Source organism: Ooceraea biroi, chromosome 2 (genome assembly GCF_003672135.1).
Source record: "Ooceraea biroi isolate clonal line C1 chromosome 2, Obir_v5.4, whole genome shotgun sequence".
In the NCBI taxonomy this organism is placed as follows: Eukaryota; Metazoa; Arthropoda; class Insecta; order Hymenoptera; family Formicidae; genus Ooceraea; species Ooceraea biroi.
Window position 1 is genome coordinate 239651 of NC_039507.1, and position 19042 is coordinate 258692.

Here is a 19042-nt window from a genome sequence, read left to right on the forward strand (position 1 = left end):
ATCTTGTAAAATCATTTCGTGCTCAAGTCTACTCGCAACAATGAAATTATAACGAAAACTGTCAACCGACATGGAACATGACATTATCGAGGCAATGTTGTTCCGACAGATACGATTTCTGTAATGGCAATTTCATGAGATAGAATGAAGACAGCGCAGGTATAAGTATAAAACTTGGATGAACGTCGTGTTTCTTAAGAGTAAAATCTTGCCGTAACTTTGGAAAATTAAAAGTTGTGGAGCGTAAAAAAATGAAGATAGAGGAACATGGCATCCTCAAGGAAGATTCGTACCGTGAAAATGAGCAGAAGTAACTTCCTAAAATAATTAAATAACGTCTGAAAAATTTGACATTTATTAATATTTATCTCGCATTTATAATAATTTCTTCGGCGTTTTCGATGCTACACTTAAAAGCAATTTTTAATATCTCTCAGACAGGAGTCTTCCAACGAAGAAGTTTAATGTGTTTCACATATATTTTGCAGAAATGTCAGAGGATTTTTCTTGCGAACTTTTCCTCATTCTAGAACGAGTGCGTTATTGATGTTCTCCTTAATACAATCATGTTAATGGAAGATCCACAGATGTGGAAAAGGTTCTATTCAATTTAGAATGCCAACAGAAACAACAAATTACATTACACGTTGTCTTACACCGCCGATATCCAACAAAACAAGAAAACAATGAATCACTAGCACGAATTAAAATAACATGAACATGATTTATAATTTCGATTATAATGGCCTGCTAAATGTTTGCAAAAGTGAATTTGCTGCTTTTAGATCGTCGATAAAAGATCGGGAAAGTTTACAAGAATTTTACAGCTCGTTAAAATTGTATTACAACTGCTCTTTCCGGATAGCCGCTCCGGATAATACCATGACTATAACAGCGAATCAATTATTTGCCGTCGCGCCGAGTCGTGACGACGAGTGAGAACGGGTGATTACAACACACAGCACACTGGCCGATATTATTATATCGAAAGTATGACGTATGCGTTGTCTCTCGCGTTTCCGCGGTGGTGGCGGGCTTAAATAATGGAGCATCGGGAGCACGCGTTGGGCAAAATCGCACGAACGGGCGATGTAATTCAAACATTTGCCTCTGCTTTCGTTGTGTGGACGCGTGATGTGTAACGAGGTTCGTCTCCGTGCACCAGTAACGACCGTAATTACAGTTCGATGTAGCTCGATCAGCGCTTCATCAATGCCAGTGTGTACCTTCGCCTAATCGTAAAACGTGTATTCGTCAAGTTGGCCGCATTTATAATCTCATTGACGCACCTAATTTCATTAGCTCGCTCGCTCGCCTATTTGCGCCACTAATAAAATTGGGTGCCACGATACGTCTCCCGTCTTCCGGGAGCAGAGAAAGCGCCGATTGGAAATTCTCCTTCCATCTCTCTCTCTCTCTCTCTCTTGCTGCAATGCTCGCTTGTATTACGTCTTTGCGGTGAAATTCCGAATTATACGTTCCTCTGCTTCACGGTGCACACACCGCCACTGGTCATGGAGCACCACGAGTTAGACGACCGAGAAAAGGCGGGATTTCCTTTCTATTTTCAACTCATCGCAAATTGCGCGGAAGGCTTATATAAGAGAGTCCACATTTGTTTATTACTTTTGGAGTACTCGTGAGAAACATGAACACGTATTAAAGCATATCAAGTTCAAATTTGATAAAATAATTCGATTGACTGAAACGATTCAAGGGTAAACTATTCAAGATAATTTAGGGTCGCTGCAAACGAGTGAGTAATGTTTGCCAGAAGAAATGCAGAGATCTAAGAGTGCTAAAATCAACAGAAAATCAGAGGTTCACGATGGAAAGTGCACCTGTAACGCGCGTGATCATTACTTCCACGTTGTGCTTGCGATTTCCTGCCGTATATCTCGGTTAGAGTAACTTGGCTCTTATGCTCGAACGAGCAGCTGCACTCTTCGCGCTCCATACGCGCCACAAGCGGCCTGATAACGAGTGGGCTCTTTAATGCATGCCCGCATCAGCTGCAGCGACCGGTAATCATTTCTCCATGGCGAGACAAAAAGTTGAACCAGGTCGTTCCGTTCGAATTGACACGGACGAAATTGAATACGATCAGCACAAACAGCATCGCATTCTCTCTCTCTCTCTCTCTCTCCTCCATCCCTCCTCGCTCCTCCATTCTGTCCGTGGACGCGCCCCCATCGTTACCCCCGTCGACCGTCACGCATAATACTCGGCCACCAGCTCGAAATTCAATTTACATATTCATGACAATTCATTTGTACCCCATGGCACGGTGCGGCCCACCCCTCGGAGAAGGTCTTATTAATTCCCTGGCATGGGCCTTGCTAAATTCTCGGGGAGTCGGCGGAAATAAAGAAAAGGAATCAACCCCCGGCATTCACGAAGGCGGCTGCGAAACCCATTTTCGGTATACGGACTCGCGTGCGCGTTACTCGCGTACAAAGTGCTCCGAAAACAACGGTCGTTTGGTTGTGGAAAAGTTGCAGGATTTTTAAAGGGCTCGCGATCGATTCTTCTATTCGCTTTCGAATTCCCCGCTTTTAACTCCGCACTCTTTAACTCACGATTTGCGTTGCCGGTTAGGTATCAGTGACCTAAACGTTAAGTTAGATTTCCATTAGGGTGTGTGCGCTTAATGCAGAGATCAAATCTGCAGTTACTCAGCAGTTTTCAAGAATTCAATTTACATCTTCGTCTTTCGGCGTGAACGCGGAATACAGATTATGAATAAGACGGTACCTCCTGGTAGGTTTTTGGACACCGCGTATGACGCGTGTATATATGCATATACATATATGTGTATCATATTAGTTGCGTCGGTGTGGACGAGCATGTGCATGTACACATGCGGAATCGCACAATGCGCGCGTACACCTATATAGTTGATTGCAAGATTCTCGGCGTGGATTTCGCTTATCGGCCACCATTTCCTCGGCTTCGTAGAAATAGAGAATATTCTCGCCGCGCGACGTATATTTGATATAGCTGCGAGAGAAATCAATAAAAGTATATATATATATATATACACATATTCTCCGTGGTGCCAATATCGAGATCCTAATATCTATCCGAGTCGGAGTTCGCTCGATCGTTATTACGTAAATATAAATCAAAATTCATGACACCGCGGTATCGCGAAATTATTTATTTTATCACCGTCACTTTATACCGTCTTCCGGGAGAGGTGGTCGTCACTCCGCGAGATATCTGGGTTTATATCGCAGCTCGCGCTTTCTCGATTAAAATAATTTCTTTATCTGCTGTCTCTCGCGTAAGAAGAAAATCTCTATTATCTCCGTCTCTCCCCGACAGTTCCAGCTTTATTATAATCCGTAACTTGGAAACGTTTATGAAATGTCGTGACAAAAAAGAGATGGAATTAAGAACATCTGCGAGGAAATTAAGGAGAGAGAATTTTAAGAGAAAATATTCCTATCCATCGCAGGATGATCCGACGAAATCGCAATAAAGTGCTGCGCCCTGAATCAACCGCGGCCAATCCTTAAGATCATCGTAGAACATCGTTCTGTTCCCCATGCAAATTCATCTTCCGAAAATCGTTATTTTATCCCGACATGAACACCAGCAAGACCGCACGGGGCGAATCCGCCGGTGGTTAGAGTCGCGTAAACCGCTCTAGCCACTGTCCTGCGGAGCTCGTCTGGCCGTGCGCCAGGACATCTTAGAATCGATAAAACTCTACATTATGTAAAAAGCTTAAAGGGACTGATGGCGGCGTTGACGAGACCACGGGCGGTACGCCGCAATGACGTTGTAAACAGGTTGGCTGGTTTAGTGCAGCCGCCGATATTCCGTCGCAAACTGTCTCTGCGATTCCGCGGCATGCCAATAAACGCCCGTCTCGGACCGCTTATGCACACGTATCCCTACGGTCTCTGCACCCCGTTGCGGGGTGGCAGCGTCGTCTTAGCATCCATCGACACGCGGCAGCCTGGGGGTAATCCGTCCACCCGCAGCGAGAGACGCGCTTGTCACACACGAAGACAATTAACTTCGTATTGCAACAAGCCCGCCTCGCACCGCAGAACCGCCGAATCCATCGTGCCTGTCGCAAAATATCAAATACAGCCATCGCGCGCGCACGCATTACAGAAGATATTATTCGCTTCTCCGCACGTGACAACCTTACGTCGCAGGAAGTATGAAATTCTCGCTGAAACTCGGCGGATCTCAAGAAACGTCCCGACTATTACGATTAGGTAACAGGCGAGAAAATCAGACGAGAATATCGCGCGAGAAAATCGAGCGAGAAAATCAGGCGAGGAAATCAGACGAGAAAATTGATCAGACCCACTCGACGCCGTTTAACCCCGTCTTAATGAAAACAATCAACTTGCTATTAATAAAAAAGGAGTTTAAAAAAATTATAAAGTTATTAAATGGAAATACCGGATATGCAATGATCGATCACTCATAATTGCTTTTCCTCGGATTTACCAAAGATAAACGATCCGCCAATTAGAGGAATAAAAGATAGATGACAGCTTGTCGCTGTTAAACGTTCGTCTGGAATCGCGATCGTGCCCGATTACATCTCTAGCGTAGCGCTTGAAGCGACGCGAATCAATAACGGTCTCATTAACGTAACGTTTAATGGACACCACCTGCGGGGACTCATCTGCAAAATGCGAGGGCGTGTTTAAAGTTTTCGCGTCGTCATTTCACGTGACATTACAGTTCCCTCATGCAATTATCGCGTGATCGTAATATCGAGGCTGACTCGTCTGGCTCATCCTCTATTCGTTTGATTCGCAGGGCATACGGATTACCTCCGAGGATGCATGGCCGACATAATCTACAACGGCGCCAAAGTTATAGAATACGCGAGGTCGAGGAAGGGCCAGTCGGAGGCAACAGCCGTAACGTGGGGCTGCTCACCGGAATTCGACGCCACGAGGGGCACGGAAGTCAGCTTCGTCGAGGACGGTGCCTTCGTCGCCATTCCGCGTCTCATCCCGCGCAACGGCTCGAGGTATGTACACCCCAAAACACACCATCTACCCTCCCGTTGTATATACACGTTTCCATTTTACCCCATCACCGCACCCACAAAGACCACAGAGAACGCAATTAAACTGTCGCGATTCTCAGCCGTATCAGTCGTGTTACCGGTAACGTTTGTATCGATGCGGGAAAGGACGTGCGGTGTTTTGCTTCGTAAACTATCATTTTGATCAATTTGATCATTTCCGTTGCGGTTCGCTGCTCGGCTTGACACTTGCTCGACTTCATGACGACAGCTTCGGAAAAGAAATCTCGCGGCCGTCATCGCGACAAACACAAGTTCAACGTCCGGGACTCAATCGTCAACTTTTTGACGGAACTCAATTTTTCTACGAGGCTTATGAGACGGCGTTCTATTAGGAGTGTGATTTAGTTTTGAGGGTTTTGCAACAGATGGCTGTAGTGTCAGTTTGTTCCAATAGCTGTTTCCGATAACTGTTGTTTCTTACAGTCTTGACATTATCCATGACATTTAGTAGCATTATAGCAATAGATGCAATAACAGTCGTGTTTATATCATCGTAAAAATGCAACTTCCGAAACAGCATTTTCCACATGCGTTGCTTTTGTTTTTTAATCAAAACAAAACTGCGGCTGACGGTTATAGAATTCTTGTGGAAACTTATGGTGATTCTGCTCCATCAATTAAGACGTGTGAAGGACAAAGAACGCTCGGGACAACCAAGAAAGCTTGAAAATGCAGATTTGCAAGCATTATTGCACGAAAATCCAACAGAATCCACTTCAGAACTTGCCAGAGCATTAAATGTTGCTCGTACAACATTTACATGAAATGGGAAAAATTCAGAAAGAAGGGAAATGGGTTCGACATGAATTATCGGAAAGTGCCATTGCGAACCGGTTGAACATTTGCATTTCGTTGATCGCCAGGCAAAAAAAGAAGAGTCTTTTGTCTCGGATTGTTACTGGGGATGAAAAGTGTATCTATTTTGATAATCCCAAACGCAGAAAATCATGGGTGGATCCAGGCGAACCATCAACATCCACTCCGAGACGCAATATTCACGGTTCAAAAGTAATGCTCTGTATTTGGTGGGATAGTGTACTATGAGCTGTTAAATCCGCATGAGACTGTCACGGCTGATCGTTATCGACACCAATTGTACAAGTTGAAGCAAGCATTGGATCAAAAACGACCACCAATTGCGAGTGAACGACGGAAAGTGATTCTTCTTCGTGACAACGCTCGATCTTACGTTGCGTTATCAGTGAACCAAACACTATTAGAGCTTGAATGGGAAGTCTTACCGCACCCCGCGTATTCTCCATGCGATTATTATTTGTTCCGGTCGATGCAACACGCTTTAGAGGATACACACTTTCATAATTTGGAAGAAGTGCGAAAATTCGTCGACGAATGGATCAACTCAAAAGAAGAGTCATTTTATCGTGGTGGAATCCATCTCTTGCCAGAAAGATGGGAAAAAGTTATAGAAAAGGAAGGAAAATATTTTGATTAAGGTATTAATTCATTATCATATTTAAATACATGCGTTTTTGAGCAAAAAAACCCTCAAAACTAAATCACACCCCTAATAGTTTCTCAGCGGCGATTCTCTCGAGCACGCCTCCATCAAAACGGTAGAATAAATACGTTGGTGGTTCGCGAATCCAATATCTTATGGTAACGCCGCGGGAAATCCGTTTCACCGAGGTCGCCGGCGGGGTCGCATAACTCGCATACCCCTGCACGTAGCTGTGCATCTAGATCCGCACCGCATTCAAGCCATCGGTCAGAGAAGGCCTTTCATGTTGCGCGGCTCCTACCACTTTCATCCCCCGGCACAGCTTTTAACGACTGAGCCCCTCGGGAACGCTGTTAAATCGTCTCGAAAAGCACGGTAACAACTGTTTCAATCGCGTTACGATGCTGTCGTTTACTCTGGCAATGCGGCGCGATGCTTCGAGACACCTTTGATCTCTGTTTTCCATGCGGCGTGAGAGCTCCGATGAAAAGACGGGAGATGGTCGATTGACTCGGCAGCTCATATAACGATCGAGCTACTTGATGCGCCAGTGACCGTTTGTGGAATTATTACCGATCACGTTGCGGAGTCGCGGACAATTATTCAATGAATAAATATTGCGGTGTATATACACGCGCGGATACGATAGATACGCAATATTGGCCAATAATGAATTCATGCGCGGTTCGCACAGACCCGTCATTTCGGTATGCAAGCCCTTTCGGTGCATTCGGTGTGATGAGAAATTGAACTGTGTGCAAAATATGTAATAATATAATCCGGAACACGCGAGATTCTAATCCTAACGCTAAGTGCAATGGAAATGCTATTTTTTACTACGTGACGCAGGAAGTTGGCTCTCACACACGGAGTACGCGATCAAAGGTGCGTACGTGCACCGTTTTTAAATGAATTACAGCATCCTTGAGACACGCGAGCACGTCGTTTCTACTTGCACGGCGTCGACGTATGGGTATACACATGCAAGAGGATACATATCGCAGATTTCTACAAACGGGTTGTGTATAGTGCGGTTTTGCCGGTCCCTAGTAATCTCGAAATATCTCAGAAGGAGCGAGCTCCGGGAACCTTTGTTTCTATAAATTAAAAGCGGAGCCGGGGAACCGGCGAGGCGTTTACATCGAGGAACGTGCAACACCCATACTGCACGTCTCTCAATAGCGAGCAGCTGGTGTATCTCGCCCGCGATTTGTGTTTCTGTCTTATTTTTTTGAATACTGATCCTTCACGAAGCATACGGATCTCTTGGATGCTCCGGCGTTTGCACGGCTCCGCCACGAAAATGCCAGACACGTCCGAGAGAAACTAAAAACTTCAGCGAGCCAGATGCTCCCGCGCTCGCTGCACTGTCCTCGTGAAAATTATTCCGGTGTGCACTAAGAAGCGGAAAAACGCTTCATTTCCACGCAAATGCGGTGTACACCGCAGGTAAACCGCGGTTAATACCAGCCCTCGCTGGTACAGACGGTTCAGTCCCGGCTTGCGCGTACGGTGTCTTGCGGGATTGCGCCGGAAGCACTTTGGCCGTAGGTGCTCCGGTTCCTTTGTTGTCCCGAATTAAAAGCTCAGTAGAGTTCCGGACGGTACCTTAATTCAACACTTATCTGCGAAAATAACTGTGGGAACCTGTTGCGTTAATGCGGCCACGAGTGAGACAAAAGGCGCGGCCCGGTCGGTCTGTTTCCTCTCGCAAATGTTTGAGGGAAGCCGACTTCTTCGCTTTCAGCGTCGCGCCTTGTCGATAAACGTATAAGCAGACAGTTGGACGGAATCGAGAGCGGATGACTGGACAGTCGTAACTGTCTTCCTTCCGTGGCGTTCTACGTGAACCCGATGAACCGTAAAGATCTCGACGTGCGCTCTCTGGGTTCAATTGATCTGGAAGATTCAAGTGTCACGCGTATGCGAGTGCTCCGGACTGACATACGAGCCGTATCTCCACTCGGACCGAGCGCAATTTCCGCTAGTCGTTTAACCGCTACCTGACACATTGATTTTTTTCTATCGCACGAACGAAACGTGAAATTACCGCGTTTGTAAGGTAGATTGTAATATTGGGTCATTAAGTATGAAACTTTACAAATAGAACATAAACTTTTGCATTTTTTGGCACATGGACATGATTTATTTTCAATCGAAGTATGCGCTCATGTTATCTACACACTTCTGCCATTTTAGTGGTAGTTGGTCTATGCCTCTACTATAGAAGCCAGGAGTACGGGAATCGATGAAGTCGCGGAAGGCTGTTTCGACTGCCTGTTGAGAATTGAAGAATTTTCCCACCAAGAAGTTGTCCAAATTCCGAAAGAAGTGATAGTCGGTAGGTGATAGAGCTGGTGAATATGGTGGATGACGGAGAGTTTCCAATTCCAACTCCTGTAGCTTTGCCACGGTCAGTCGTGCAGTGTGCGGTTGAGCATTATCATGCAACAGGATTGGCATTGACCGATTGACCAATTTCGGTTGTTTAATAGCAAGTTGTTGCATCATTTCGTCCAGCTGCTTGCAATATACTTCAGCCGTTATCGATGTACCAGGTTTCATAAAGTTGTAGTAGATAACACCTGACCTGGACCACCAAACAGTCACCATAAGCTTCTTCTGTGTAATGTTGGGTTTCGCGTGATGTCTCGGTGGTTCATCAGCGTTCAACCACTGATGTGAGCGTTTACGATTGTCGTAGAGTATCCACTTTTCATCGCAGGTCACAATTCGATTCAAAAACGATTCATTTTTGTGACGGGAAAGCAAAGAAAGGGAAGCCTCTAGACATTGCGCCTGCTGCGCATCGGTCAATTCGTACGGGACCCATTTGTCCAACTTCTTTATCTTAGCAATTGCAGCTAAATGAACCAATATGGTGGGTATGGAAACATTGAATATCGATGCCAATTCACGTGTACTTTGAGATGGATCGGACTCTACTACGGCTCTCAAGTGATCATTATCCACCTTCGTCTTTGGTCTTCCACGTGGCTCATTAGCGAGGCTGAAATCTCCATCTCTGAAGTTTTTGAACCAATTGCCCACCGTTGCTTTAGTAGTTGAACCTTCACCAAATACAGCGTTGATATTACGAGCTGTCTCCAACACTGTGGTTCCACGGCGGAACTCATATTCATAAATCACACGAATTTTGGACTTTTCCATAGTTCTATAAAAAAGAATCCACCAATAAAACTAATGAAGATATTTGAACAAACAAATATGACATTTGAAGAGCGAACATACATCTATCACACTAACCTAACTTGATACTGACGTCTGGCGCCAAATTTGACATAACAAATGTTAAAGATGGCGCTTTTACATTTGTAAAATTTCATACTTAATGACCCAATACTTTATATATTTACTAAGAACCGGAGAAATACAGTTGAAGAGATTAAGAAATGAGACGCAGCTCTCTCTCTCTTTCTCTCTCTTCAATTCCGTCTACTAAACTTTTCTGAACGAATTTAATTGCACGCAGAGCCGTCGTAAACGTAAATGAGTAGCAAACACGTTACACGTGCATTTTCGAAAGCAAAGCATCGGCTGATGAGTCACGTACAGACACAAACGGATCGTATTAGAATATCCTTAGAGCACTTGTAGCAGAAACAACTAATTGCGTTTGCGACTCGCACGGGTCTACGTTTGCTTTGTAGAACCGCTGCAAACTGTACAGTTGGAGAGACTAACATATCGAGCATTATAATTAATTACAATACATTTAACGGACTTAAACGATGAGGCAATTATGATTCATACAATCAAACTAGATTCGAAGGATTAATCGTGACATGTGCTTCAGTTGCATAGTTGCGCATCGAAGCTTTCGTCGAGGAAGAGAATAATAAAAACATGGCAAATGTAGGAGCATTATACTGCGAGTGACATCAGCAAAGAACTATAAATGCATTTGAAGCATCAGGTTGAGGAAGGAGAACTATTGTTTTAGGATATTCATATTTCAATGGTATAGGTGCAGCGATAATTTTAATGCTACATTATGCACTACTGCTGCTATTGTGTATTATTATTATTATTATTATTATTGTGTTCGTTATCATGATGATGAAAGTCTACTCCGCATTTGCAACTATTATTGTAGTACTTTGCTGTGCTGTTACTTCAAAAGCAAAGTAATGAATCCGCCCGCTGAAGTAAATAATCGGCTTCCGTATTCGCAGCAGTCTTCGCGGCGTCTTCACGCGCAAGATGCGAAAATCATTCGTCCCAAAGTTTTCCCAGGCAGAAGTCGACCGAGCGAAATTTGATTTAATTACAATTATAAATTCACAGTGAACAATCTTTCCTCCATCCCTTTCTACGGTCGTCTGCATTGCCTCGCTCGTTTAACTCGTGTTGTACGAATAACGCTTTGCCTACTTAATCAGGCAGTGGAGCCTGAACACCGGCACTGAAAAGCGATGATTAAACCAGAAACGGGATGCCAGCTGTGCAATTATCCTGTGAAAATAATATTCGAGAAAAATCAAATCATTAGAATGGTCGACATTTTGCCATGTACGTTTCGTATTCCAACAATGCTCGAAATGTTCAGGATTTCGTAACATTTTACTGCGATTCGGTTACAGTTTGGTTTTATAACGAGACGGCAAAATGTCCGATAGCGTATACTCGATATTGGTCGGCATGCTCGTAGTTTCGATATTTACATTTATCCCCGCAACTTCGCTGCCGCACTTGCATATCGAAGAAATCGACCGCGAGATTCTAATCTGATCGCTCGGGATACGCGAGTAATATCGGAATTTTCCGTTACTCCGTCATCAAGTATCTTCTCGTCCATTATGTGGACCAACATACTTCACCGCAAAGAAGATCACGTAGCTAACGTATCGTAATATCGAACTACTTCGCTTTGAACGCGCGGTTCTTTTTTCGCAAAGATAATAGTATCTCGCCAATATCCCGCCTTACAATCTTGCAGATGGGAATTCGAGCTGAAGACCGGCGCCGACAGCGGCCTGTTGCTCTACAATACCGGGCAATCGTCCTACGCTGATTTCCTCGGCATCGAGTTGTACGATGGCAAGATACGGCTATTGATGAACAAGGGGAATGGCCCAACCGAGCTGATACACGGCACCGTGGTGGCGGATGGCAAATGGCATAGCGTGATCGTGGATTTCAATCCGAGTGGCCTTGGCATCACTGTCGATCGTCATGAGAAGACAATGGCCCTGCCGTCCGGTGGCAATCGTTTCCTTGATCTTGCGGACATGCTTTACCTCGGTGGTACGGAGTTAAATAAGCGCGCTAGGGCGCTGGGCAAGGGCCTCAGGTCCGGCGACGTGAGCTACAAGGGCTGCATACGCAACATGGTCCTCAACAAGGATCTCGGACTGCCAGATGTCAAAGTCAGTCAGGGTATCGTCGTCGGTTGCGTATGGGGATATCCGTGTGTCGAGGCTGATCCCTGCGTACCCGGTGCATCGTGCACCCAGTTGGGCGTGAATTCGTTCAGGTGCAACTGCGACCAATCGTTGTGCATCAAGCCGAACTACGCCGAGGACTACAAGGTAGATCAATTTTAATCGAGTTCCGGTGACGCGCTATACGGTGACGCCACTTGGCGAGGATTACGTTGCGGTTGGAAGCTAATTATGTCATCGGCATGTAGCCATGGATGTATGGAGATTCAAAATCGATTTGGCCAAAATAGGCATGTTTGCATAGAGTTTTCTTCGATAAATATTATTTATGTTTTGATTGATATGATGTATGAGAGACACTGGATGCCTAGGATTCTGCATAAATCAAAAGCATCTCGACATAGAAATATTTAATGTTGAAAATTAATTACTTGTATAGAATGCGTATAATTAATAAAATTAATTATACACGGTCGATTAATTATACACGTTGATATGGTATGAAAATAACATTTGCATTGTCATAATGCACTAAACGTAATGACGCTTTTGCAGATTTATTCGAACGGTACGTTGCCCGTAAATTTGGAAATTCTCTCGCTGAGTCCTCTACTAGTTTCCGAGGGGGAGAACGTGCCGATAACGGGTGAGAACATCGCGATGGTGTTGGACATCGCCAAATATGGCGTGGAAGAGACCGGCGTCGTGTTCACCTTGGTGACACCGCCGGTTTATGGAACGCTGGCGCTGGACCTCTTGATGTCCCGCAAAGATCACTCCTTCACGTTGCAGGACATCAAACAAGATAAGGTAACCGGTCAGAGATCCGAATCTACCCTAAAATGCTCCATAGCACCATCAATTTCAGCGTGATCAACGTGAAATTTGAACTCGTTTCTCGCACGTTCGTTGATCGCTGCGGTGATATTAGCGTCTACCTGTCGGTTACATGTGTGACGATAAAGCTCGAAATCGCCGAGAAGTCGCGAGAACACGTGTAAGAGGCGAAACTCGGTCGGTGTGCACCTGACGTTAATTAATATCAGATGACTAATCGCGGCTCCCGAGCCGGCTCAACCTCCTAGGCCGTAGAAGGCGCGGAGGAACGTAGAAAGTCATGTGTTCTTCCAGTTCGTCATAGGACCACGCGCTGCTATACATAGTACACGTCGTAAGGACTAACTTTAGAACCGTTGGCGGGAACATGGAGGGTCGGCCGACTTGTCGTGCTCTCGCTCGCGCGCTCACATGCTCCCCTCCTCCGCTACCCACACTCAATTTATCTGGCGACAGTGTGGTCTATTTATAAATCGCTCCGCCACTGGACTCATTAATGGTTTTTCGTTGGAGATCGTTTTCGTATCGGGCACTTTCTATTCGCCGCACCTCCGTCTTCCTCGTTACTGTCGATTGCTTTCTAATCGTTAAAAAAAAAGAAGAAAAGGAGAGAAAAGGGAGAAAGCGGCCTCTCCTGTCTCGGCTCGGCTCGGCTCGGCCGGGGACGACGCCCACTCGATATGCTAATCGACGCCCGGCTTAACCCCCGTCGTTCTAATTAATTTCAACCGCCGTCGATCTCGAGTGTTAGATCGAACGCCAGAAAGGATAACTCGAATAGGTTGTACTCCCGACGTGCCCACTCAGCCGCGATTAATTCTGATTCTGTAGCATGGTGTAGTGTGTACTCGCCGCTTGGAAACGGCAAACTGCAGCAAGTTAAAGTCCACACACAGCTCGGTGTAAGACTGTCTATCATCGATACTGCGATACGCGATGAATTAACCGTATTCGCGTGATTACTTTCGGAATGAGCGCAATGGGCGTTTGCACGACGAGCGATGAGCACGAGCAGAAACATTTTTAAAGGGTCATTAAATTTCAAACGACTATTATCCGCTTGAGAGCGATGTTGTTCGTTGGATAATGAGCGGTTTTCTAAATTATGTTAATTTCTCGTTAATTATACGTCACATTAGGAGAGCTATATTACGTGTAGCGTTATCCTCGATTATGATAATTGACTTTCCTCGACAGATACAGTACACGCACGATGGCAGCGAAACCACAGAGGACAGCATGATTCTGGAATTGACATTGGCGGCCGGGCCGGATTATACACTCCCAGGATATCTCCAAGGAAGCCTCAGGTTCCCTCTTCACGTTAATGTCACTCCTGTCAATGACCCGCCGTTGCTTGAGATACCGACCGCGAAAGTGCTGCGTCTAGCCCAAGTAAGGCACAAAAATAAACTCTACAAGCTGTCTCTCTTTTCGTCTTAGCCTTTCATCCGCGCCCTTATTACGAGATATTTTTCCCTTGTGTCGCCGCGATAATTCGGAACACGTTGCGTCTGGCATGATCGAAACAACCACCAGTACATGCCACTTAACTAAATCAATTAACGGAGGCCGAATGAAATAGTAGCTTATTTGTGGCTCGTGCATCTTCGGGGAACGTGGCAATTTAGCCGCAGCGAAATCGATTTAACTCGCTTGCGCGCCGGTCATCGCTCTTAATTAACCGCGCGTGTAAGCTCGAGGATATGTATGTGTATGTATATATCATGTATGCGCAAAGCGCATGCTTTTTTCCATTTTTCTCGGACGCATATTCTCGGAACAGCAATAATCGAGATATGAAGAGGGAAATCGTCACTGCGCGATGCTTGCGGCCGAGTAATGCACGCATGCCCAAGCTGAAGTGATTTTCATACGCCATTGTCTACAGAGATATTCAGAATTAATAATAATAACAGATACAATGGTTAATTATCAGCGATATTTTTTAAATCACGAAAATGTGTAGATTAACAATTGTTACATCGTGAATCATCGCCAGTAATGTTAAAATAAATATATAAATAAATAAAATAGAAATCAGACCTGTGATATCAATTAATTTTCTCGAATTATTTTTCAATATAAAGCTTGATTGTGCTATGCGGAAATTAATTGATGTATTAATAAATGTATTTGTTATCTGGATGCATTTTATGTAATTTATGTGCATGCATTCAGCGCAAATATCATTCGCGCTGATATATGACTCGCCGCATTTCTAATATATCTGCGCAGAACGCTCGCGGGGAGATCCCAGACAAATATAAAATGTGCTAAAAACGCTGATGTTCGCAGGGTACAAGAAAAACACTGACCAAAGAGTTAATATGGGCTATAGACGCCGACACCCCGTCAGAAATGCTGATCTATACGGTTTTACGAACGGACACCGACGCTGGGCACATCGAGAAAGTTACCTCTCCTTTTCGGCCTATCGACACGTTCACGCAGGCCGAATTAATGCAAGGTCTCATCGCGTATGTGCATCGCGGGAACGGTAATAATAAATTATAATTATTATTATTACAATGCTGTATCATTACATATTTACTTATCTTTTCGTTTCGTTCGAGTGTTTTTTTTTTATACATACATAAATGCGCGACGATGAAAAATGCATGTAGCGTTATATACGAATATTCCTCTTATCGATACGATCGAACGCATATGCAGCGTGATGCTTTTATCAGGAATTTTAGGAACGAAGTTTCATTTATAATCTTTCTGTATATTCAATCTTTGTTTAATTTTTCAGCAAAACCAAACGCAATGCTGGGCCTGCAAGTGAGTGATGGTATAGAGAGCAGTCAGCCCGCATATTTGCGCGTATCGGCTTACCCGTTGCAGATCAAATTAACGCACAACACCGGCCTTGTCGTGGTGCATCGTTCGTTCTCCTTTCTAACGCCCGCGAATCTCTCATTCGCTACGAATTCCGACGACAACACCATCGATATCCGTTACGACATCGTGTCACCGCCGCAGTACGGCGTTTTGCAGAAATTGAAGAACGTCTCCAGCAGCTGGACGAATGTTGATTACTTCACCAGCCGGGATATGGAATTACACACCGTTCGTTATCTCCACAACGTCGGCAGCCCTAATCAGGACGAGTTCAAGTTCCAGGCAAGCGTGCGCGAAGTGAAGACGCAGCAAGTCTACGACTTCCGCATCACCTTCATCGATCTCGAGCTGAGGGAGACCAGACGAGTGCCCGTTAATCTCACCAATACATCGAACATCACCATCACGAGCAACCACTTGAGGTACCAGACGAATCCACTAGTCACATCGCCGAGTAAGATCGTCTTCAGTCTCACGACAGGACCAAAATACGGCAATCTATTTCTGTCCGATCGTAAACTTGCGGCGGCTGATACCTTCACGCAGAAGGACATCGAAGAGGTCAGGTTGAGCTACCGTCTGTTCAGAAGAGCCTACTCCAATATACTCGACGAGATAACGTTCAAAGTTAACGCGCCTCAATGCGTCGATATACATGCTACGCTGAAGTTCCGATATTACGTTGGTAAGAACGGTAAATCGCTCGAGGGGGTGGAGAGTTTGAAAGTCGACGAGGGTTCTAGAACGCCTCTGAGGATCACGCACATGAATCCAAAGGAGTACGGGATATCTTCCCTGCTATACAATCTTACGGTGAAACCGTACCACGGTTGGCTTGCCATCGCGAATAACTCAGAATCGCAAGGACAGAGGAACGTTTCGTCCTTCACGTTCGAGGACGTATCGGAGCAAACAGTGTTTTACGTGCACGATGATTCCGAGACGAAGGAGGACTCCTTCGAGTTTGTGGCGGTGTCCCTGGACGCAGACTTCATGTATGTTGGAAAGTTTCACATCGACGTCGCGATGAAAAATGACAATCCGCCGGGGCGAACGGTCGACCGAGTCTTTCACGTCGTGTTGAAAGGTGACAAATTGATAACGAGCAAGGACCTCGCTTACACGGACAAGGATGTCGATACCAAAGCGAGCGAACTCATCTATACCAGGAAGGATGCTCAAAAGAGTAGAATATACAGGATAACCAATCCCTCGTCGCCGATACGTGAATTCTCGCAGCAGGATATCAACGATGGTGTGATACTCTTTCGGCATTATGGTGACGAACACGAGAAAATCGAATTCAGTATTACCGACGGCCATTTTTACAAGATTGGCGTTCTGGAGATCCAAGCTAGCCCGCCCTATATCAGACTGCGCGAGAACAACGGCTCGATTGTCCAGTTCAATAAATCCGTGGTGCTACGTCCAAAAGAATTGGAGATAGAGACCAATGTGTACGCGACGGCGAAAGACATCAAGTACAATATATGGGAGAAACCGAAGCATGGCATACTGCTAAAACATGGTAGAGAATCGAACAGTTTTACGGAGGATGATCTGAAGCACAGCAGTGTAGCGTACAAGCATCTGGGCGGATTCCTCACGAAGGATGTCTTTAAATTCAAGGTGTTCGTTAAAGGCGCGGAGGCGGAAGGTGCATTCGTGATCAAAGTCTATCCAGAGAGCTATTGGGAGTCGCTGATCGTGCAGAGCAATAAGACGATTTTCGTCGAGGAAGCCACGAGCGTTCTTCTGAGTCGTAAGAGTCTCGAGATAATGCATCCGAAGATATCATCGAGCGAAATTGTTTATTTCGTGCGGGAATGGCCGAAGAACGGCTACCTGGATCTGCAGGTGCAAGATGAGCACAATGAAGAGACCAAGGAAGAATACAGCGGCAACGCGGTAAACCATTTCGAGCAAAGTCTGATAAACGAAGGTCGCGTTTTCTACGTTCAGTCGGTGATGAACCAGACGGACGATCGGTTCGTCGTGGACGTTACCAACGGCATTACATGGCTGCGCGGCCTCAGCGTGAATTTCGTGATAGTGCCGGAGAAACTTTACGTCGAGGCGAGAGAATTTAATGTGGTCGAGGGGAAGAGCGCGGTACTGAGTGAATCGAATTTCTTGGTCGTGACGCCCTATTACGTCGGCAAAGTGACAGACTACAGAATCACAGAAAAGCCGCAGCATGGCACGATTCTCGACTCTACGAAGAACACTCAAGTGAAGAAGTTCTCGCAGAAGCACTTGAGTGCTGGAGTTATATTCTACAGGCACAATGGGGATGAGTTTTCGAGGGATTCCTTCCGAATGATCGTCACGGCTGGAGATAAAACCAGCGAGCCGTTCGACGTATCGGTCATTGTTCAACCTGTTAACGATGAGATTCCCGTGCTGGTGAACAGGACTAAGCTAAACATTTGGCAAGGTGGATCCATCGTTCTGACACCAACAAATCTGGCGGCCGTAGACAACGATACCACGCCGTACGATATAACTTTTAATGTCACCGGAGTGAGGAACGGATATATTTCGTTAGTTACTGCACCTGAATTGGACATCTATAATTTCACGCAGAGTCAAATTAATGAATCGCAAGTGGTGTTCACGCACACGAGTAAGTAAAATATACATTATTATTATTAAATTATTATTTTTTAAATATATATAATATTTAGAAATTAATTTATACATATAAGATCAAAACAAAACAAAATTATGTTTACACTTACATAAAATGCTATCGACCAATTTGATAGATTTTTAATTGTCTTTGGTGTTTGAAAAAAATGAATTAAAGATCGAGAGATAATAGTACAATATTGCTTTCAGACGGATCTGATGGCGAGTTTAACTTCGTATTGAGCGACGGGGTGCACACAACGGAGTCTTACACGGTCCTGGTCACCACAAAGCCGGTTCATTTGAACATCGAGTACAATATGCCCCTTAATGTCTTCCCCCTTACCAGGAAATTAATATCGGACAAGCTCTTATTAACGACGTGTTCAGACGAAGCGAGAGAGATTAGATACACTGTGCGAAACGGACCCCATTTAGGCAAAGTTATAATGGAGACAAGTGAGGGGGTGTGGCTCGAAGTCGAGCGATTTACTCAGAGAGATATAAACAATAGCAAAGTGATTTACGAGCACACCAAGCAGTTCATGGACCTGACGGCCAACGACTCTTTCACGTTCGATGTTGAAACACACTTCGCTGGAACTTTAACAAATCAAGTATGTAATATAACATAGCATTCAAAATATTTATTATCCTATGTAGAATATATCTTAAATTCTTATAATGTACAAAAAATATCTGCTTTAGAGATTAAAGAATTTAATTACGTTGATGCTTAAATTCTATGTCATTTTATACTATATATTATAATTTTTATATTATAATATAGATGTT

The 19042-nt window shown here is 44.8% G+C and overlaps 1 protein-coding gene across 2 annotated transcripts in view; it reads left to right on the forward strand.

The window, feature by feature from the left end:
* LOC105279091 (chondroitin sulfate proteoglycan 4) overlaps positions 1 to 19042 on the forward strand; it is a 44890-nt gene that overhangs the window by 21109 nt on the left and 4739 nt on the right. For both annotated transcript variants that reach the window (XM_011338640.2, XM_011338638.3), the window contains 7 exons: positions 4792 to 5008; positions 11488 to 12079; positions 12488 to 12742; positions 13967 to 14164; positions 15068 to 15269; positions 15528 to 18242; positions 18458 to 18864. In XM_011338640.2, the coding sequence (XP_011336942.2) occupies positions 4792 to 5008; positions 11488 to 12079; positions 12488 to 12742; positions 13967 to 14164; positions 15068 to 15269; positions 15528 to 18242; positions 18458 to 18864 (4586 nt within the window). The remainder of the gene's footprint in view (positions 1 to 4791; positions 5009 to 11487; positions 12080 to 12487; positions 12743 to 13966; positions 14165 to 15067; positions 15270 to 15527; positions 18243 to 18457; positions 18865 to 19042) is intronic.